General features: G+C 43.2%; 1 protein-coding gene across 1 annotated transcript in view; it reads right to left on the bottom strand.

The window, feature by feature from the left end:
• Nucleotides 1-12,168: 12,168 nt before the first annotated feature.
• The window catches only part of efl1 (elongation factor like GTPase 1), a gene marked incomplete at its 5' end in the record, with an annotated part of 41,736 nt that continues 35,095 nt past the window's right edge, over nucleotides 12,169-18,809 (bottom strand). Inside the window, 3 exons of the mRNA XM_079216614.1 lie at nucleotides 12,169-12,619; nucleotides 15,839-16,023; nucleotides 16,815-17,317. Coding sequence (XP_079072740.1) covers nucleotides 12,431-12,619; nucleotides 15,839-16,023; nucleotides 16,815-17,317 — 877 coding nt within the window. The 3' untranslated portion in view covers nucleotides 12,169-12,430. The remainder of the gene's footprint in view (nucleotides 12,620-15,838; nucleotides 16,024-16,814; nucleotides 17,318-18,809) is intronic.

Below are 18,809 nucleotides of genomic sequence, written 5' to 3'. Positions count from 1 at the left end.
CATGCCAGTGCAAGTCAGAAGCCCCTTACATTTTTTAGATCAAAATTGGAAGAGTTACAAAACAGCCAAAAACAATTGCAGTCTCATTCATGTGTTGGGTCTACACCAGGGATTCCCAAAGTGTGGTGCGCGCACCCCTGGAGCCTCCTTTTTATTTATATCTGTTTCTGAGCCTATGTGCCACTCTTTGTTCTTTACGTGGCTTACTGTGTTTAAGTAAATAAATGTGAAATGCAATCTGCCTCTGAGCCTGTGCGTGTGTCCTCGCCATCCCTATTGCTCTTTAATGACGCCTTGTGTAACTGAAATGTATACAGCGGACTAAATCTTGTAACAAACGCCACGCGCGAGCAAACAGTTCTTGCATTGGTCCGATTTTATGCGGCTATAAATAGGCTCTGTTGCGTTTTTTTTTAAGATGTGGAGGTTTGGGGGTGCGTGAACCCGGTCGGGATGTAGAAGGGGGTGCGTGGCCTAAAAAGTTTGGGAACCGCTGGTATAGAAAAATGGCGACGAGCTTGTCTGTGGGGGAGGGGTGGAAGAGAGCAGGGCAGAGCAGCAGCAGAGAGCAGGGAAGAGAGTTTGACTAGCTTTTCACTGCCTTTTGAGTGGTGTTTTCTTTAGAAATAATATGTTGTGGTTGTAAATAATAATATTAGTATAGTTTCTGAGAGTTCTGCTACTTGCTGGCCCACCTAAACTCCTCACTAGAGGCCACTTTTCTGTCCACACAAAGAAGGACAGTGGGAAAAGGAGAGGCAGAAAGTCATTTTGTACTGTACTAGCTGCCTCTAAAAGCCTGTGTGGATGTGTGAGGAGGGCAATAATGGGTTCTGTCTTCAGCTGGACCGGAACTGCTTCAGGGAGATAAACAAATCTCTGAAACGCCTGGACACGGACACATATAAAAGCCTATAACATGGACATTGAATGCTCTATGCAAACAAAACAGTTTGAGAAGATGTAAAATAGGTAAAATTTCATTTCTGTAATTTCAAAAGCTTTGGTTATGTTAATTTTCAATTGTTTAGTAGAGAAATATGATACAAATTCAAATACACTTCTTAACCTTTTGCACAGTGTTTTAAGCCTTTATAACATATAATAATGACAAATACTTGCCAGATTTTTACATTTCTCCTGAAAAAAGGAGCAAAATCATTTTGATCGCAGACAGTCGATGCTCCACAAATGAAAGGCCAACCTGATTATGCTTTGGAGAAGGACTTAACAAAGAAGTTCAGGAGTGAATGGAGGGACACTGTCCTACGCAGATTTCACTTGGCGGCCAACCGTCGTCTCCCGCTCTACTAGTGGTGAGTTATCTGGTTTCATCCAGCCTGCTGGCCCTATGGACGAGGCTAAATGATTGGTTGTAGGCCTATGTGTTTGTTCTTTCTTGGAAAAACAAACAAACAAACATGTAATGCAAAGCAATGTCTTCTTCATTTCTGTTGTAGGCTAGCTGTTGGTAGGCCCTTTTCCTCGTTGCTGCGCTCCGCTCTGTTTCGGACAAACACCGGACAGTGTGTTGTTGTTGAGTGTGTTGTTATCGTTATTGTTGTTGCTAGATGTGTTAGCCTAATCATTTTACACCTTTTTAGGCGTATTTTTTTTAAATGTCTTGTTGTGGCTGAATCTGCTATCTACTGATCTTTCAATACAATATATTGTGGGACTTGATTGCTGTGTTGATTGATTGACATAGGCCTACGGTTCATGTCTAATTCTATTGGGTAGGCTACCTGCTCAGCTGGCCTATTTATTAGCTTGTGAGATCCTAAATAATACCATCTGTCACCTTTTTGTGCCGGAGTTCGATTATAGGTGAAAAGTTGAACTACTCTGCTACCATAGGCTGTAAAAAAAAAAGTGCCCCCCCCCAAAGCAACGTAAGGCCTCCCCGCAAATCAGTGCCTGGCGCCGGGCCTGGAGAGGGAGAGGGAGAGAGAGGGAGGGAGAGAGAGGGAGAGAGAGGGAGGGACAGAGAGGGAGGGACAGAGAGAGAGAGAGAGAAGGCATATCACTCAAAATCAGATTAACCAATATCATGTCAGCTACGGAAAGGGGGGGGGCAGACAGAGTTAGACAGACAGGGGGCGGGATATAGATCTAATGGCGGGAAAAATAACACAAACACTCATGCGAAAAGCCATGTTTTAACCAGAGCTGCTGTCAAAAATCACAACTTTGCCTCTCTCCTACCCAAGACTTCAGTTGGTTGGTAGAGAGGGAGAGAGGGGGAGAGGGAGAGAGAGGGAGAGAGATCGAGAGGGAGAGGGAGAGAGGGGCAGAAGAGGGAGAAGACCTTGAAACAAACATGTCAGCCATTTTTTAACCAGAGCTGCTCATTGTCAAAAATCACAACTTTGCCTCTCTCCTACCCAAGACTTCAGTTGGTTGGTAGAGAGAGAGGGAGAGAGAGAGAGAGGGAGAGAGAGAGAGAGAGGGAGAGGGAGAAAGAGAGGGAGGGAGAGAAGGGTAGAGAGAGAGAGAGGGAGAGAGAGGGGGAGAGATCGAGGGAGGGAGAGAGAGGGAGGTAGGGAGGTTAGAGAGGGAGAGAGAGGGAGAGAGGGAGAAGACCTTGAAACAATCATGTCAGCCATTTTTTAACCAGAGCTGCTCATTGTCAAAAATCACAACTTTGCCTCTCTCCTACCCAAGACTTCCGGAAAAGGGGGGGGGGGGGGCGCAGACAGAGTTAGACAGACAGGGGGCGGGATATAGATCTAATGGCGGGAAAAATAACACACAAACACTCATGCTTAAAGCCCTTTGGGATGGGCAGAAGAGGGAGAAGACCTTGAAACAATCATGTCAGACATTTTTTAACCAGAGCTGCTCATTGTCAAAAATCACAAGTTTGCCTCTCTCCTACCCAAGACATCAGTTGGTTTTTTTAAATAAAATAAAATAAAATGAATAACCATGTTTAAATCCATGAGTCAGTCACAACAGATATGAATAAAAGCAGCAAGCAGAACATCAACCCACAGTGCATAAAACATTTACATCCGAGTTAAATCATACAAAAACATCCTTATATTTTAAGCCATTTGGTCCTGTCTAACAAAAGGCTAGCCAAATGCAATAATCAAAGTCATTACTCTGCTCTCCTCTACAAGACTGCAGTTGGTTTGTTTTAATTAAATAAAACAAATGTCCATGTTTAAATCCATGTGTGTGTATCAGTCACAAACAGTCTCAACGATTAAAATCCAATGAAACATATTATATCTCAGCCTAGTACAACCTAAAAATGCTGAGACTAAACAGTTCAGTTAGCTATTCAGTTCATGAGTAAACAGCCACTCACCTTAGACAGGAGTCAAAGATGCCGGAAGGCGATGCTGTAATGCATTTAACTGAAAGCCAAATAAAAAAGAGCGAATCAGACGTCTTCTATGGGAGGAGCCTAATCGGATTCGTTGTGTTGTCCATTTTACCCCAGCAACGACAGACTCATTGGGTGAAAGGTCGATCCAAGTTGTATCTCCTCACTCACCAACTCTCTGGGGTCTGCGCCCACCTCGACGCGGGTGGAGTCTGTGTGGAGCTCCGCCTTTCACGGTGATTTGTCAATTCAGGTGTCAGTCAACATTTTGTGTAAAACTACCCAATAAACACTCAGGAAATCCCTAAGGACCTATCCACCCAACTACGCTGCAAAAACACACTGGCTTTTAGTCAGATAGACCAGTGTTTTTCAACCTTTTTTGAGCCACGGCACATTTTCTACAATAAAAAAATCCCGCGGCACACCAACAACCCAAAAAGTTACAGAATGTCACAGTATTCAGTGTTTCCCCTGGTTTACAGCTTTAGGGGGGGAGCGACTGACCGACATACTACATCGTGGCACCTCACAGTACTACAAAGTAATACTTCACAGTACTAGTGACTCCTTCTGTGCTTTTATAAATAATAGAACATTGAAATCACTTTCAATTAAACCAGATTGCTCCATCAGACAAAAACAAATGTGTTATCACTTTGTTAGAAAAATGAAAATAAAGTTATATCCGTGCAAAAAATAACTAATATTTAGTTACAACTAAATATCTTATTGTGGAAAACAACAAGCTATTTTTTTGCAAAACAGAATGAGTGCAGATGTGTGAGCATAACGTTGTATCATTAATAGTGGCTGCAGTGAGCTGCTTTCCTCTACAACTCTTTTTAAAACGAGGTAGATTTGATACAGCCGTTCTCAATTCATGCTCCATGTTGAGCGACGCAACAGCAGAAAAGACAACCTCACGGAGATCTCATAAAGATCGGCTTTTGGCGAAATGACAAGAATCGGCGAGTCGTACATGCGCATGTGACCCATTAACGGCGTACGGTAAAATCAGCATTTCCTCTTGCGCCCCACCTGTAATATGCCCCAGTTTGATAAATACTGACTTAAAGGAAACACAGTGTTCATTTATTTTAATGATGACCACAAAGTGAGCAGGCTTTGTCACTTGAGTGTGTTTTTCGGGCTTTTGGAAGAATATTTCCAGAGCCTCAGAAACGTCAGAAACGTCAGAAACGTCATTGATGGAGCGCCAGGCTGCAGCCTGTTGGATGTTTGTCTTGACCTACAAATACCTTAACTGTTGGGCTTTAAACATGAGAGCTCATAGCTTAAAATAGTGATAGCTTAAAGCAGCAAATCCCATTGTGAAAAGCACGCGACATATTTTTCGCCGCTCTCTCTGTCCACTGTGTGCTCTCCTGTGTGCATCGCATCGGGGCGGAAAGAGTTGTAGACGCGACCCAGAAATTACAAGCTGTCGTGTACGATCAATAACATACGGCCGTTTAGTTTGTTTAATAGCAGAACAAGGTGCAGACCTGTTCTCTAGGAAACTACTAGGCCAGCCACTATATTGCAGGCTCAGACACTCAACAATGGAAAATTATTTGCGGCAGCTAAATAATATTTTTTTGGACCAATTAAGTGAAATTGGAAATTTTCTCACGGCACACCTGACGATCTGTCACGGCACACTGGTGTGCCGCGGCACAGTGGTTGACAATCACTGAGATAGACAACACACTACCCAGTTAAAATCCACTAAAAAAAAGGTTTTCCTTTTAGTGTACTGCACAGAGAAATGGCACCTCAGCTCTGCTCACAGCTGGTCAAGAGTACATAGTAAACACATACATACACAGTACATATGTTGTTCTGAAAATTGTTCTTGAAAAAACAAAACTGAAACATGCACATTGTGTAAACATTATCAGGGCTCTCAAGTGTCACGCATTAAGCGTGACTGTCACGCATTTCGGTCACACATCGTATTTCTCACGCTGAAAACAAACTCTAGGCTATTTAATGTGCCGCAGCGCGCAAACATGACCTGGTCGCGCTGCCCTCACCATGGAGGAATCAAGCACGTCTCCCCCGAATCCCCTGGAATTCTGCCGCGAGGTGCCACTCATCAGCCAATCAAAAAAAAGAAATGAGCTACACTAATAGCCAATCAGAAAAAAGTATCTGTTGTATCTGGGTGAAATGTAATCCAGCAACCAATGAAAATAAAGCTAATAATAATATGGGGGGTAGGTGAGCTAGTCTGTGGGCATACGGCATGGGCGGAGGCGCGGCCGGGGAGGGGGGGGGAGAGAGAGAGGAGAGGAGAGGAGAGGAGAGGAGGAGGAGGATATGTCACTCTTTCCTGTTTTATATATTTTTTTTAGTCAAAAAACGGCGTGCACACACACGCGGGCGCACATAGACACACACAGTCAATCGTTTTGTGAGTGAGAGAGAGAGATGCCTGTTAGCAGTTAGCCTGTTGGCAGTTAGCCTATTAGCAGTTAGCCTTTGGCAGTTAGCCTTTGGCAGTTAGCCTATTAGCAGTTAGCCTGTTGGCAGTTAGCATGTTGGCAGTTAGCATGTTGGCAGTTAGCATGTTAGCTTGTCAAGTCATATTCCTCCAATGAGCGGCGTGGTGTATCTATGACACCATCAACAGGTGCTGTGTCATTGCTGCGAACAGCGCTTTATCCAGCACACACATGTACACACACACACACACACACACACATACACACACACACACACACTTCCTGCTGGCATTAAGTTTAACATGTGAGGTGAGTGTCTTCAGACTGTGGACTGTCAGCTGACCAACTGCCAGCTCCTCCTGCGTGTGCGTGTCATCGGTTGTCATGGTGACAGCCTTGATTGGCTAACTTAAAACAGGTGTGACACTGTCACAGAGCGGGAGACTGGACTGTGGCTTTAATGAGAAAACAACCTTTCAAACTATTGTATTTGACAGACAACCATGGATCCCATCATGAAAATAATGCAATCATGAGAAGCACAAGACTTCTGAGAATGTTTCCGTGTACTTAAATATTTGTAAGGATTTATAAATGAGAGCGTATATTCAGTCTGTAAAGTGCTCACGTTTCCGTCATGAGAGAAAATTGTGGTCCGATTTAACATGGAGGATGATGGAGTAGTTGCCCGGACTTCATGTCGCTTTCAGGCTTGCTGACAAAACAGTATTAATTTGTTGGATTCCACGACGCATGTGTACCACCGGCACAATATTTCCAACGTTTTCATATATAAATTATGCCTCAAAAGTCAATTTGTGGAGTGAATGGCAAAATACAAATACAAAAAGGTTGTTTAGGACACAGCTCCTCGTGCTCTAGCGATGACATCACAGCTCTAACCTGCCCCATACACACCCATTGTAAACTCTGAAATGGTTCCCACATTTTCCTAAACTTGAACAATAATTACATGAAAACTGTGCTAGCTATCAAAAAATGCCCAATTGGGCAAATAAACTCCAGACTTTTGTCAACGTTTTAAACTTTAAATCATTTCTCTACGATACATATGGCGAGTCACTGTGGCGCACAAAGATGTATGTTTTTTTGCTCTCTTCAGTCCAAAACCCCAGTCAAGTGAATGGGACAATTTCTCGCCGTTTTTCGCACTTTTCGGGAAAATGGCCGGTCGAATCTCTTAGAAAAGTCATAGCACACGATTCCCGATCAGGCCGCACGTTTTTATGTATTTTTTACGTATGTGCTGGCAACGCTGTGGGAGGAGATACGCGCCAATTTTTTTTGGGACTATGATTATTAAGCCCGAGCAATACTATGAAGTGCGCTTTGCTGCAGGGGTCTATGACCCTGCAGCTGAAGCCACACTTAATCATAGTACCACAAAAACTTTGGCGTGTATCTCCTCCCAAGGGTATCGCCAAGGATTAAACTCATTGGCACCATCTATAGCATATTTCATATGATTCCATCGAATAGTTGTTAAGATATTTAATTTAAAGAAAAGTCAAACTGGCGCTAGAGGAAGTCTCTTAAGTCCTGTGAATGTCCACACAAGTTGTTGAGCTATGTCAATCCCGATCAAACTACCAGATGGGCGACTGTGGCTCAGTGGTGAGCAGGGTCATCCTTCAATCAGAGAATCGGTGGTTCAATCCCCAGCTCCACTAGTCCACGTCGATGTGTCCTTGAGCAAGAAACTTAACCCTACATGTCTCCTGTAGCTGTTCCACGGTGTATGAATGGTTGATAATGATGTGGCTCCTTCATGGTAGCTCCTCCCATCAGTGTGTGAATTGGTGAATGATGTCATGTAGTGTTATGCCGTGTTCACACAATAAGGAGGTAAAACTCCAGAGGTTCACCTCCTTATTGTTGAACCCCCTGAAAATCCACAAAGGTCGTACGTGTCACAAAGGTCGTACGCATCGAACGTGTCCAAACCCCGTTATGTCGTAGAAACGAAGGAAAAGAGACATAAAAAGTCTTTAGGGGCTCCGTGCCTCACACAAAGCCATGCTATGTGTAGGTCTCCATGAAGCTGAACCTCACTCCATAACTTCAGAACTCCTCACCTGCCGCATCCATACACACCGCTCAGGCTACCTGTCTCCCTTCACGGACAAAGTATTCAAGTCCACGTTCTTGCCGGCTGTCTTTGGCCTCTTGCGCTTCCCAGAGTTTACTGCCTCAAACCACCATCCGTTACGACATGCCGCCATCCTCCCGACACCATCGTGTATCACCTCAAACGCAGCAGGACCAACCAACGCAGTCCACCTCAACCCACGTCCCCTTCCAACTCTGTCCTTAGTTCATATGAACCTAACAACGACTACGAGACCATCTTTTCGCCACAGGGATGGGCAAGGGGGCCACATGGTCGCGGTTCCATTCATTCTGCATGGGTGCCGCCTCCACCGCTGCAAGTCGAGGAATCCCGGACCACATCATTAAGATGCTCGGCCGGCGGTCCTCTCCCACATACCTCTCCTACATCCGCACCAACCTAACGACATCAGAAACATTCACAGCGCTCTTCTCTATGAAGTTATCTTTTGGGGACTCTGCACCGCCAGAGCTGCTGAAGAGACAAGTCAACCCACCCCGCCGTTCAGCCACAGGACGTCAGCAGTCATCGCAGCCCTCCAACCCGCTCCCCTCATCCCTCGACCCCTCCCTAAATCCAACCCTCTCCTTCCATCTTGAGATAAACCATCTGTCAACTCGTATCACTATTGTTGTGGTCTTTGTTAGTGAACGTGTTTTTCCCCTGGATTCCTGTTTTGCTAGTCTGCTCTTTGGTGCAGTGTGGGATATAAAAATGTGGAACATCTTTACTAATACTAATAAAGACAGATATCATCACTTTATTAATGCTGATAAAGACAGTCACCACTGTATTAATACTAATAAAGACTGTTATCAATGTATTAATACTAATAAAGACAGTCATCACTGTATAGATACTAATAACTAGTGATGTGTCCTTTCGTGTCGAGGCTTCGATGGACGTGTCGAGTAATCCAGATAGATTTTGGTGAAGCGCGTATCGAGGCTTGTGTCGATGACGTATGCGGTGACGTTCGAAGCCTCGCGAGCCGGCCGTACCACGTGACTGATTCAGAAAATAGTTTGTGGGTTTGCCGTGCGATTTGAAATATAAGAGGCAGAGAAACTCAATGGATTTCCCCCCTTCCTCTCTGTACCCAGCTTCATGTGTGCCTGTGAAAGGGTATTTTATAAAGCAGGCGAAATAGTCTCAAAAAGCCCAGCACAGTGGAAAAGTTCTTATTTTTAATTTAAAAAAATTGGACACATCAACAAGCGGAGCTGAGGCTTGAAACACCGATCCTCTGACTGAAAGTCAGATATTCTAACCACTGACCCACAGTCACATCACAACCCTCTCCCAATTTGTTTCGAGTTTTGATTTTGACCCCGCCAATATATCATAAAGATAGACACAATATTAATAAGTTAATAATTGATGTATTGGCGTCACAAACATAATTTATTCCATTTAAAGCTTCACACACCAAAGCCATGGTGTCGTTATGATCACTCTGCCTGTTTTACATCTATTGTCCACTTGGTGGCGCAGTAGAGCAAATGAAGCTCCATGAAGCTCCGGTACATGAGCGAACCAATTGGATGGAAAGCTTCAATGCTTCAGGAAGCTTCATCTCGCCATCACTACTAATAACGATAGTTATCACTGTATTAATGTTAATAGAGACAGTTACCACTGTATTAATGGTAATAAAGACAGTTATCACTGTGTTAATACTAATAAACAGCTATCACCACTATTAATACCAATAAAGACTGTTATCATCACTGTATTAATGCTAATAAAGACAATTATCACTGTATTAATGCTAATAAAGACAGTTATCACAGTATTAATAAAGATAGTCACTGTATTAATGCTAATGAAGACAGTTATCATCACTGTATTAATATTAATAAATACAGTCACCACTAATATTAGTAATGAAGACAGTTATCAATGTATTAATACTGTAGTGTCACTAGGACAGGCTAGCCTGGGGCAGTGCAAAAAGGGAGCTGGACACAGGCACGTCAGAGGGTATTTAACAAAAAGTAAAGGTTTATTTCCCATCCCACCAGCAAGGTAACGTCCAAACAACAAAGTATCAAAAAAAAAGGTCCAGTTAGAAAACATCCCGGAGGAGAAAGTGGGTAATCAACCAACCAAAACTCAACACTGGTGAATCCAGGCTACGAGGTCCTCTCCTTTGTCGTCCTCTTCCAGGGGCCTGTGGATTCACCTTCCGCGTGTCCTTTCTCCTTCCCAGGTGCTCTCTTTTAAGTCCTCCAGCCCTGCCTCAATCAGGTGCCTTAAGCAGCTGCAGCTGGGTGAGCGGTGAGGCAGGCTGGGAGATGTAGTTCTTCCACTGGCGGCCATTTTGTAGCGCCCCTCCACTACCTGTCCCCTTGTGATGCCACAATACTAATAAAAACAGTTATCATCACTGTATTAATACTAATAAAGACAGTTATCACATTATTAATACTAAAGACAGTTATCACTATATTAATACTAAGAAAGACAATTACCACTGTATTAATGCCAATAAAGACCGTTATCATCCCTATTAATGCTAATAAGGACAGTTATCACCACTGTATTAATACTAAAGAAGACAGTTATCACTGTAATAATGCTAATAAAGACTTATCATCACTGTATTAATGCGAATAAAGACAATTATCACTGTATTAATGCTAATAAACAGTTATCATCACTGTATTAATGCGAATAAAGACAATTATCACTGTATTAATGCTAATGAAGACAGTTATAATCACTGTATTAATGCTAATAAAGACAATTATCATCACTGTATTAATGCCAAAGAAGACAGTTATCACAGTATTAATACTAAAGAAGACAGTTATTACTGTAATAATGCTAATAAAGACTGTTATCATTACTGTATTAATGCGAATAAAGACAATTATCACTGTATTAATACTAATAAACAGTAATCATCACTGTATTAATGCTAATAAAGACAGTTATCATCACGATAAATGCTAATAGAGTTATCATCAGTGTATTAATACTAAGACAGTTATCACTGTATTAATGCTAATTAAGACAGCTATCACTATATTAATACAAATTAAGACAGTTATCACTGTATTTATACTAATAAAGACAGTTATCATCACTGTATTAATGCTAAAAAAGACAGTTATCATCACTGTATTAATGCTAATAAAGACAGTTATCACTGTATTAATGCTAATAAAGACAATTATCACTGTATTAATACTAATAAACAGTAATCATCACTGTATTAATGCTAATAAAGACAGTTATCATCACGATAAATGCTAATAGAGTTATCATCAGTGTATTAATACTAAGACAGTTATCACTGTATTAATGCTAATTAAGACAGCTATCACTATATTAATACAAATTAAGACAGTTATCACTGTATTTATACTAATAAAGACAGTTATCATCACTGTATTAATGCTAAAAAAGACAGTTATCATCACTGTATTAAAGACAGTTATCACTGTATTAATGCTAAGACAGTTATCACTGTATTAATACTAATAAAGACAGTTATGTGACCAGGTTAAGATTTTGAATCACCTTTATATCCGTTTTAATTCATATGTAATTGGAATCATTTGGCCTAAGATATTTCTATTTAAGATTATTTGATTAATGCACCTTAGATATATTTGGCCTGGGAACATGGAAGATGAGGCTCTGAAGGGCGGAGCTGCTCCTCTGGCCGCTGGAGTTTGTTAAAATGCACTCTTTCATGGATTCGGCTTCAGAACCGGGTTCTTTTCTTCGTTGAGGTTCAGCGGGGTTATTTTTTCCTCGTTTTACCGGCACAGCACCGAGGGAGAGATCTGGCTGGCAGGATTCAAAGTTACCAATCATAATTGTGTTATTTCAGAAACAGGTGAAGGACTTCTTCAGGTCGGCTGGACGTCCTCTCAGCCTGTGGAGAGGTTTCTGCTCTTGGTGGCCTTCTAGCCTGTTTATCATATGTAGATATACAGTACATGTGTACCTGAATGCGTAATACATTAATTGATCACTTTCATCACTTTAATTTTTTTGGAAACTATTAGTCGTTTAATATTAATATGTTCTGCAACGTACCTTGACAATGGGGATCAAAGCCATGTCATACAAGAGTAAATCTGTAATAAATAATTTCCATAATCAAATTCCAACACAATTTATTTAACTTATCATTTGTCATCCAATGGGAGCTAAAACACATTCGCTAGCTAACAAATGTTCGCTAGCTAACAAACGTTCGCTAGCTAAAAGAACGTTCGTCCGCTAGCTGACAGTGGTAGTACCTGTTGCATGAGATGTGCTGTGGTGACATTCAAATGGAACTGCTCATTAAAATAAAGCTCTTTAATTTGACTTCTTTTATTTATGTGAATTCTTGAGCACAAGTGAGTAGCAGCGTAAAGCCCAAAATATTGTTTTTACATGTATTGTCTTCATTTGGGAGTACCGCCACAGCCCACTAGATGGCGTTAGGCCCACTAGTGGTTGAGAAAGGGGCAGTGCTGGGAAGTCGTATCCATGAGGGATCTTCAGTGTGTTCTACTTGTTCTTGCTGAGTGTTCTCTGCTTCTCTGCATGCTCCACTATCTTCTCCTCCACGTAGAGGCCTTTGCGGCGGCGGACAGCATTCATGTATTTCAGGGTCTGGTTTGCAGAGTCGGCTTTCTCCCCGAAGTGCAGGTATTCTTCCTCTGTGGTGGGAACCCAGTATGGATCACTGCTGATCACCTGGAGCACCGAGAGGAGAAGGATAGACTAGTCATGCTGGAGTCATGTTAAACAACTTGTGAGGTCCCACAATACGATATTATCACGATACTCAAGTCATGATATTATCACGATACTGCGATATACAGTGGCTTGCAAAAGTATTCATACCCCTTGAACGTTTCCACATTTTGTCACATTACACGCCACAAACATAAATATATTTTATTGGAATTGTATGTGAAAGACCAACACAAAGTGTCACACAATTGTGAAGTACAAAGAAAATGATACATGTTTTTAAATTCTTTTCACAAATAAAAAACTGAAAAGTGCAGTGTGCAAAATTATTCAGCCCCCTTTTCTCTGAGTGCAACCAATTGCCTTCAGAAGTTGCCTGATGACTGCTGAATGATTGAATGTTGACCGAATGACTAAATAGAGTCCACCTGTGTGTAATCTAATCTCAGTCCAAATACAGCTGTTCTGTGATGGCCTCAAATGTTTGTTAAGAGAATATTGGGGAGCAAACAGGACCATGAAGTCCAAGCAACACACCACACAGGTCAGAGATAAAGTTGTGAAGAAGTTTAAAGCAAGGTTAGGCTATAAAAAGATTTCCCAAGCTTTGAACATGTCACGGAGCACTGTTCAATCTATTATCCGGAAATGGAAAGAGTACGGCACAAATGCAAACCTCACGGTCCAACAAACAGAGCCACGGTCCCACAAGCTGAAGTGTCATCTCGAGACCAAACACCCGTCACTTAACAGCAAGAAAAGGGACTATTTTGTTCGCCTACGCACACAAACTGAGGCGCGGGTAACTTTCATGAGATCTGCACTGATGGAGCAGCAGCCATGTTGGCACATCAAAGGCTTCGTGAGCAGAGTGAACGCGAGACGCCCAGATGTTCTCGTTACCGTCACCAAGACTCTACCAGCAGACTCTCCTGTGTTGAATGAGGTCGTGCGCATGGTTAACTTTGTAAAGACAAGACCTCTGAAAAGCTGAATATTTGCATCTTCATGTGAGGAGCGCAGCATAAAGCTCTGTTGCTCCACACAGAAGTCAGGTGGTTGTCGCACAGCAGAGTGCTGCCGTGTGTCCGAGCTGTGGAGGAACTACAAGTGTTTTTGACTGATGATCAAAGCTGCTCACAGTGATGAGTGCTGTGCAAGGCTGCAGACATGGAGGATATATATTTCAGCACCCGAATGAACTGAACACACGAATGCAAGGCCGACATGAAGCACAGAGACAATACATCTCTCATAGTGCACCTCTGGCAACAAGTTGAAAGTGATGGTGACATGTTCCCCCTCACCCAGAAAACACTGCTGCACTGTGAGAGATGATAGGGAGACACTTAAAAACTCTGGAGGAGGAGTTGTGTTTTATTTCCCCTCAACCTCCACTGAAGGCCTTGACTGGGTTAGGGACCGTATAGCTCACAACAGCTTTGGAAAGGACATGACTTTGACGAGCAGGAGGAACTAACTGAACTGAGGCAGCACCGTGGTTTAAAGCTGAGCTTTGCCTTTGGACAGTTCCTGGTTGACTGTTGTTGCCAAGGAGTTCCCCATTCTTGCAAACAGAGCAATTTCAACATTGCTCCTATTTCCCACAACATATCTGTGTGAGATGAGCTCAAGCATGGCTGCTATAAAAGCTAAAAACAGAGCGAGACTGATGTTGAAGAAAAGCTCTGTGTTCATCCAAACAGGCCCAGGTCTCACACCGAGTAAATATCAACAAATCAAGAGACACATTGTCATCATAAATGCTGTATTATGCTACAATGTGACATTTTGTAACTGTTTTGGTTATTGGTGTGCCGCGGGATTTTTTTTAAATTGTAAAATGTGCCGCGCCTCAAAAAAGGTTGAAAAACACTGAGCTGGAGGACCAGCAGCAGTTTGATGGATGCTTTTTCTGATGTATCGATATAATATATACTGTGTGTATATACACACACACACACACACACTTTGGCTGATCAATACAAGACGTATTCACACTATTCTTCAGTCTGCGGCTGAACAAAAGCTCCATTCTGATGGAGATCTAATGTAAACGTCCCCACAGTTAGGCAGCAATACAATGCTCAGAACCTGCTCCCTCTGTGCTCAGTCACATGTTAATCTAATATCCTGTACATCATGTAAACCGCTGTCAGGAGGAACGTCGACGTCAGCACCAAGCAGTAGGCGAGTCCTGAAGCCGAGAGGCTGGGACTGTGGGCGTTCAGGACCAACTCTTTGTGAGGAGGCGTCTGCACAGTGATGAAATCAGACAACTTATAATGACACAAAGACAATGGCAGTCATGCTACACATGCAACAGGCCTACATGTGCTCTCCAGGCTCCAAGCAGCAACAGCTCACACAACATTAACACTAATGATTCATTTGTGGTCACAGTAAATATTTTAAGCTTTGCTATTTTCAGATTTTGGTCCAAATACTTTATTCAGTGCGTCATGCGAGATGCAGTGACCTCACTCTTATTAAGACTATTATTGGAGCTCTGAGCATGAGCGGAGCCGTCTCCACGCTCTGCTCCATTATTCTGCAGAACACCAGAGGGCGTACAAACAAAATGAACTGAAGAATCCAAAAGACCACCAGGGTAACCCAGAGATATGAACGGAGCCCGTAGGTGTAGACGCTAGGGCACACCGGGTCAACATGTCCATACGGTATGAATGTTTCTTGGTCATACCGGCATAGCCATAACAACTGTTGTCATAACAACATGTAATGTTCACCTCTGAGGGCGCAGCAGTCTGAGCTACTTACTGTCATGGTTATAACTTTAGTCATAACTTTAGTCATTAGTCATGTTATAACTTGTGTCATGTTATAACTTTAATCATAACTTTAGTCATGGTTATAACTTTAGTCATGGTTATAACTTGTGTCATGTTATAACTTGTGTCATGTTATAACTTGTGTCATGTTATAACTTGTGTCATGTTATAACTTGTGTCATGTTATAACTTGTGTCATTAGTCATGTTATAACTTTAGTCATTAGTCATGTTATAACTTGTGTCATGTTATAACTTGTGTCATGTTATAACTTTAGTCATTAGTCATGTTATAACTTGAGACATGTTATAACTTGAGTCATGTTATAACTTGAGTCATGGCTATAACTATAAGTTATGTGATGGTGTTGCTACACCATGTGGTATCAGGTCCCCCACCCCTCTCACCTACATATGTATAGACTCACCTCCCAGTGGCTGAAGACCAGCTGTGGACTGGCCAAGCCGCTGGTCCTCTTGCGGAACTCGTCTGCAAAGCCAAAGCTCTCGGCCACGGGCAGCATGGCCTTGATGATGAACATGTCCGTCCCTTCCTTCATCTCTTCATGGAGGACGCGACCCTCTCGCTTCCCCAGCACACCATACACTCGGCCTGGGAGAGGGTCAGGACACATCCCATATGGACAGCAGGACACATGATCAGATTCCCTGGAAAACCTTTCAAAAAACTACGACTACGATTTTAACTACAGCCCAACTGCTTCATGCCTAATTTGGAATTTGTGTACAACCATTTTACTTCTTTACACCCATATGCACGGATAAAGATGCCTCTACAGTAGCCAATATTGCAGGTATGTTGTCGCTGATTCATTGGTATAGCTCTAGCAGTAACTGTACGTCCGCATTATTGGTTCTGTTTCCGATAAAAAGTTTGCTAATTTTCAATGCTAATTTGTGATTTTGGGCTTTACAAAATAAATTCTATTGAAATAGACAGTAGTAGGTATAGATCTCATCTGTACAGTGGGACCACATTTCTTCTCTACATGTTGAAAGGTGCTAACTCTGTTGCCGTGTGGTTCAGTACATAGATACACAGGGCTCCTCTCCTTTCAGACGGCCTTCTGGGAGCTCTGAAGATAGGCAGGCGAGGGGCTATTTGACAATTCTTGTAACTTTCCAAAATGGTCAATCTGACAATAATCCCTCTTCCCTTGGACCTTGGTGAAGGTGTGGAAGTAGACTTTGAACTTCTCTCTTCATGCAAACAATCAAAAGCCAAACAGTGAACCTGTGACAGTCTCCATGGATGAATACTACAATAGAGGGAAGATAGAAAACTACTTCTTTTTTTTAACGTAGAAACAAAAAAACTAATGAAACCAATCATTATGAGACCAAGACTATGGTGTCTGTTTGGTTGACAATGCTCTCTCTCACCCAGCACGTCGGCGGTGGCCATTATCTCGCAGGTATACATGGCAGCCATGAGTCTCTGGGGCTGAGCCTGGAAAGCGTGCCGGCAGGCCTCCTTCATGGCCGCGATCAGCTGGCCGGACACCGGCCCGTAGCAGTCTGCTGAGGCCGCCTCGAGCCGCCGCCGGGCCGGGACGGGCCCGGCCGTCGGAGCCTCGCTGCTTCCCTCCGCTCTGCTGCCGTCTACAGTCCCATGGGATAGAGAGTCCTCCTCCAAGGAGTCCTGGTGCTGTGGGGCTGAAGGCTGGAGGTCCCACCTCTCCACAGAGAAGCAGACGCCCATGAGGGGCTCCTCACACATGGGCCCCGCCAGAGCGGCGAGCTGGAAGCCGCTGACGATGCTGTTGTCCAGGTCTCGTGTGACGGCGGCCTGAGCCTCTCCGGCCTGGACGCCCCGGCTCAAACACTGCCACAGCGAGGGCCGCTGGTAGCCCTCCACACTGTTCAGCAGGATGTTGGGGCCAACTCTGAGAACAAGAGCAGGAACACCATGAATAACTAAATCATTCACTTGTGTTAACATGAAGCCCAGGTTTGTAGTGCTGCCTCATTCCAAAGTATCTTCTTAAAACCACATATCATTTCTATCAAATGCTCATCTGCTTTGAAGGGATAAGATCAGGGTTGGGTACCGAGAACCGGCACCGGTTCCAACACGTCCGGTACCTACCGGACCGAAAAGCAACGCAGATTTCGGTGCTTCCTTCCGGTGCCTGAGCCGATTTAAATACTTTTTTTTGTTTACACTACTCTGTAAAGTTGCACGGTATATAGACACTAAAAAGGTAGCGCGGTGCCCGCACGCTAAAAACGATTATTAAAATAGCGCAGATCAGAGCTCACTGCTGCTCTGCTCTCTGTCTGCCTGCATGCAGAGCGGGGCTCGAGGGGGCGGGGCTTCCAGCGCTCACACACACACACACACACACACAGCGCGCGCACACAGAGATCGCTGCAGACACGAGCACGAGCTTTTGAACGTCCGTCCTCGGCTTGATGGAACAAATCTCTCCCAGTTGATATTAATGATGACGTGTAGTCCAGTAAAGCAGCAGTTTTAGGATCCAACAGTTTGAGTTCTGTTGCACACGGTCCCATCAGGCCATGATGCTTGTGTCTCTTCTTTTTTTAAATATATATTTTTATAGTTTGAAGTTAAAAGGTTTGAAGCTGTAGTTTGAAGTCAAGTGTTTTGTATGTACTTATTTATTTATATCTATAGTGTACTTTAAACAGTTAATAATATTGTTCAATTTGAAGAAAAAGAATTGCCTTGGCAATAAAAAAGTATCGGTTCAGGCACCGTTTAGGCACCGGTATCGTTTTAAAAGTATCGGTTTAGCACCGGTATCGGAAAAAACCCAAACGATACCCATCCCTAGATAAGATGTACAATATTTATACAATTACTTTAAAGCTGCATTCATTGAGATTTGCTGGCCACTCGAACACACCGATGACATCATCAACACTTTCTCATTAAAGCATCCAGAGACACAGGCCAACGTTAGCATTCATTTCAACACACACTATGCTTTATCTGTCGCCCTAGAGGACCAACACTCCGCTTTGTTCCCCGCTGGTCTCCAACACTCTGCTGCTGAGCAGGAAGGTCCAGCTGCTCCAAACGGGACGGGACCCGGGAGACGGGATCCAAACAGGGAAGGTGTTGCCGTAAAAGAGAAGCAGTGAGCGGACGAGGAGGTGGACCTCTACACGGAGGATACTCACATGAGCTCATAGATCATGTTTCCCTGGTGTTGAATATGTTATGTTCAGATGGCGGTCATATTATCTGGCTAGAGAATTGTTTGCTGCTGCTGTTTACATTCCTCCTGCTGCAAAGTCGTGTACTACAGGAATGCACTACAGGTTTGGTTTGGTCATGTTTTTCTTGTGCAGCAAATGATAACTGCTCTTGCTTTGCAAGCCTGTGCTGCATAATTATAAATGATCCTT

The sequence above is a fragment of the Taurulus bubalis genome (assembly GCF_910589615.1).
Source record: "Taurulus bubalis genome assembly, chromosome: 4".
NCBI lineage: Eukaryota > Metazoa > Chordata > Actinopteri > Perciformes > Cottidae > Taurulus > Taurulus bubalis.
This window is presented reverse-complemented; position numbering and strand designations above follow the sequence as displayed.